The sequence below is a fragment of the Apium graveolens genome, chromosome 5 (genome assembly GCF_009905375.1).
Source record: "Apium graveolens cultivar Ventura chromosome 5, ASM990537v1, whole genome shotgun sequence".
NCBI lineage: Eukaryota > Viridiplantae > Streptophyta > Magnoliopsida > Apiales > Apiaceae > Apium > Apium graveolens.
In genome coordinates this window covers 253,403,766-253,405,984 of record NC_133651.1, presented here as the reverse complement: position 1 = coordinate 253,405,984, position 2,219 = coordinate 253,403,766, and the positions used below count along the sequence as shown (strand labels likewise).

General features: G+C 40.5%; 1 protein-coding gene across 1 annotated transcript; it reads left to right on the top strand.

The window, feature by feature from the left end:
• The first annotated feature begins 550 nt into the window (after positions 1 to 550).
• On the top strand, positions 551 to 958 carry LOC141660878 (uncharacterized). The gene has a single exon (XM_074467858.1). The coding sequence runs from the start codon at positions 551 to 553 to the stop codon at positions 956 to 958; it is 408 nt and encodes a 135-aa protein (XP_074323959.1).
• Positions 959 to 2,219: the final 1,261 nt, after the last annotated feature.

Sequence of the window (2,219 nt, the reverse complement as noted above, 5' to 3'; positions counted from 1 at the left end):
AGGGTAATAGTGGTATTTGTCTTGAGTTTGTTAGGACTGTAGTAGTGATATAAAATATGGTCTTGTAGTAGTACAATTTGTCTCAGATCAATGAATGCATATTTTTTGTGCAAGTTTTATTCACAGCCCCCCCTTCTCTCTCTCTCTCTCTCTCTCTCTCTCTCTCTCTCTCTCTCTCTCTCTCTCTCTCTCTCTCTCTCTCTCTCTCTCTCTCTCTCTCTCTCTCTCTCTCTTTTCAATAAGCAATCTGCTATATTCACATAACTCTTTATGGTAAAGCTGCATTGTTATAATTAGAGAAATTGAGAAAGTTGCTAAGTGCTTGCATAATATTCTTTCTGATTCTCTGTCTTTTATTTTCAGTTAAGTGTGTTTTTTTGTGAGGTTCTTACTTATTTTTCTAAGAGCGTGAGCTTTGTCTTTTCACTAATTGATTCATGGCATCTGGAATATGCAAAACCCTCTGTTTCTGCATCCATCCGATGGCCCTACCTCTATTGTTGTTCCAAAGCTACTAGGTGCTTCAGACTACAGAGCATGACATAGATCTATGGAGATTCATCTTGCTTTTAAGAGGAAATTGGGGTTTGTGGATGGGTCAGTGAAGAAGAGCACAACTGATGAGAAATATGCAGCCCAATGGGAGACTTGCAATAACATGGTAATCTCCTGGCTCCATAACAATATAACTGATACTATTAAGAGATCTATTTTGTTTATAAATCTTGCTAGTGAAGTCGAGAAACAGCTAGAAAAGAGGTTTATGTTGACAAATGGGTCACGAAAGTATAAACTCAGCAAGGACTTGTTTAGTCTGAAACAAAAAGAACTCTCTATAGATGATTACTACACAACCATGAGTGGTTTATGGGAAGAAATAGAGTCCATGACAGTGTTACCACCAGTCACGACTGTTAATGCAAAAATTACATCTCTCTTGAAAGCCATAGAAACATGAAGGAAGAATCTCGATTGTTTCAGTTTTTGAATGGTCTCAATGATGTGTATGGGGCTCAGCGAAGTCAGTTCTTGATGTTGCCTCCGTTACCTACTGTGGAGGTGGCCTGTGCTGCCTTGCAGCAAGAAGAGTCATAAAGAGATGCTCTCAATGACTGTTGGATCTGAAACTGAAGTAGCAGCGATGTATAGCTTGGTATCTGTGGAGAAAATGGTCTGGAACTCTTTGTACAACGTGTGGTGTGAAAGGACATTTATCAACAAAGTGTTGGACAATACATGGATACCCCAAGTGGCATTACAAGCATAATCACAGTGCCTCCAAGTCTAATGTGAGTGGAAAGAAGTGGAGTGGTGATAAAGTGAAGATGGCCAATGTAGCACAAGCAACTAGAGAACAAGGTGTGGTGTTTACGCCTCAGCAGCTGAAACAACTCCTAGCTATGATGCCTGGGACTATAAGTGAAGAAGCAAAAAGCCCATTCTCAGGCATGATAAATGGCAGAGAAGGGGGAGCTAAAACTAAATAATGGATCATTGATTCAGGCGCGTCTGACCACATGACTGCATCATTAAGTGAGCTGTTGAATGTCCGCAAAGCACCTGAAAATTTCACCATCAAATTGCCTACTGGAGCTACCATATTAATCACTCATATTGGAGACATAACACTCGATAATGGGCTCAAGATGTTGAATGTTCTTCATGCACCAGGCTTCAATCACAATCTCCTTTCGATATACAAATTGGCAAAGGACAATGATTGTGATGTGACTTTCCATCCCGAAGCTTGTGTGATAATAGACTCTAAGTTGAGAAAGATGCGAGCTCTTGGGAAAATGGTGAATTGCTTGTACTACTTGATGAAAGCAGGTGACAACCAAGTGGATAATGTGGCTAAGTGTCTGCGGGCCACAAACTCAAACTCTCACCAAGAGAGGGAGGGAAGTGAGTCAAATAATTTCAGTATATGGCATCATCGACTTGGGCACACTCCTGGTGCAAAACTTCAACTGATTCTCAAGCTTCGAGACCAACTGAAAGACCAAAAGCAGATTTGTATGACCTGTCTAATGACAAAATTGATGAAGTTGTCATTTGAGCAAAGTGAGTCAAGAGTTGCAGCCAAATTCGAACTGGTACACGTAGACACTTGGGGGCCATACAAGGTGTGCACTCGAGGAAAATATAGGTATTTTTTTACCCTCGTTGATGACTTTTCACGTGTAACTTGGGTATATTTACTGTAAACTAAATCCGAG

Coding starts and splice junctions, on each gene's coding strand:
- LOC141660878 (XM_074467858.1), top strand. CDS start 551: ATGGAGATTCATCTTGCTTTTAAGAGGAAATTGGGGTTTGTGGATGGG.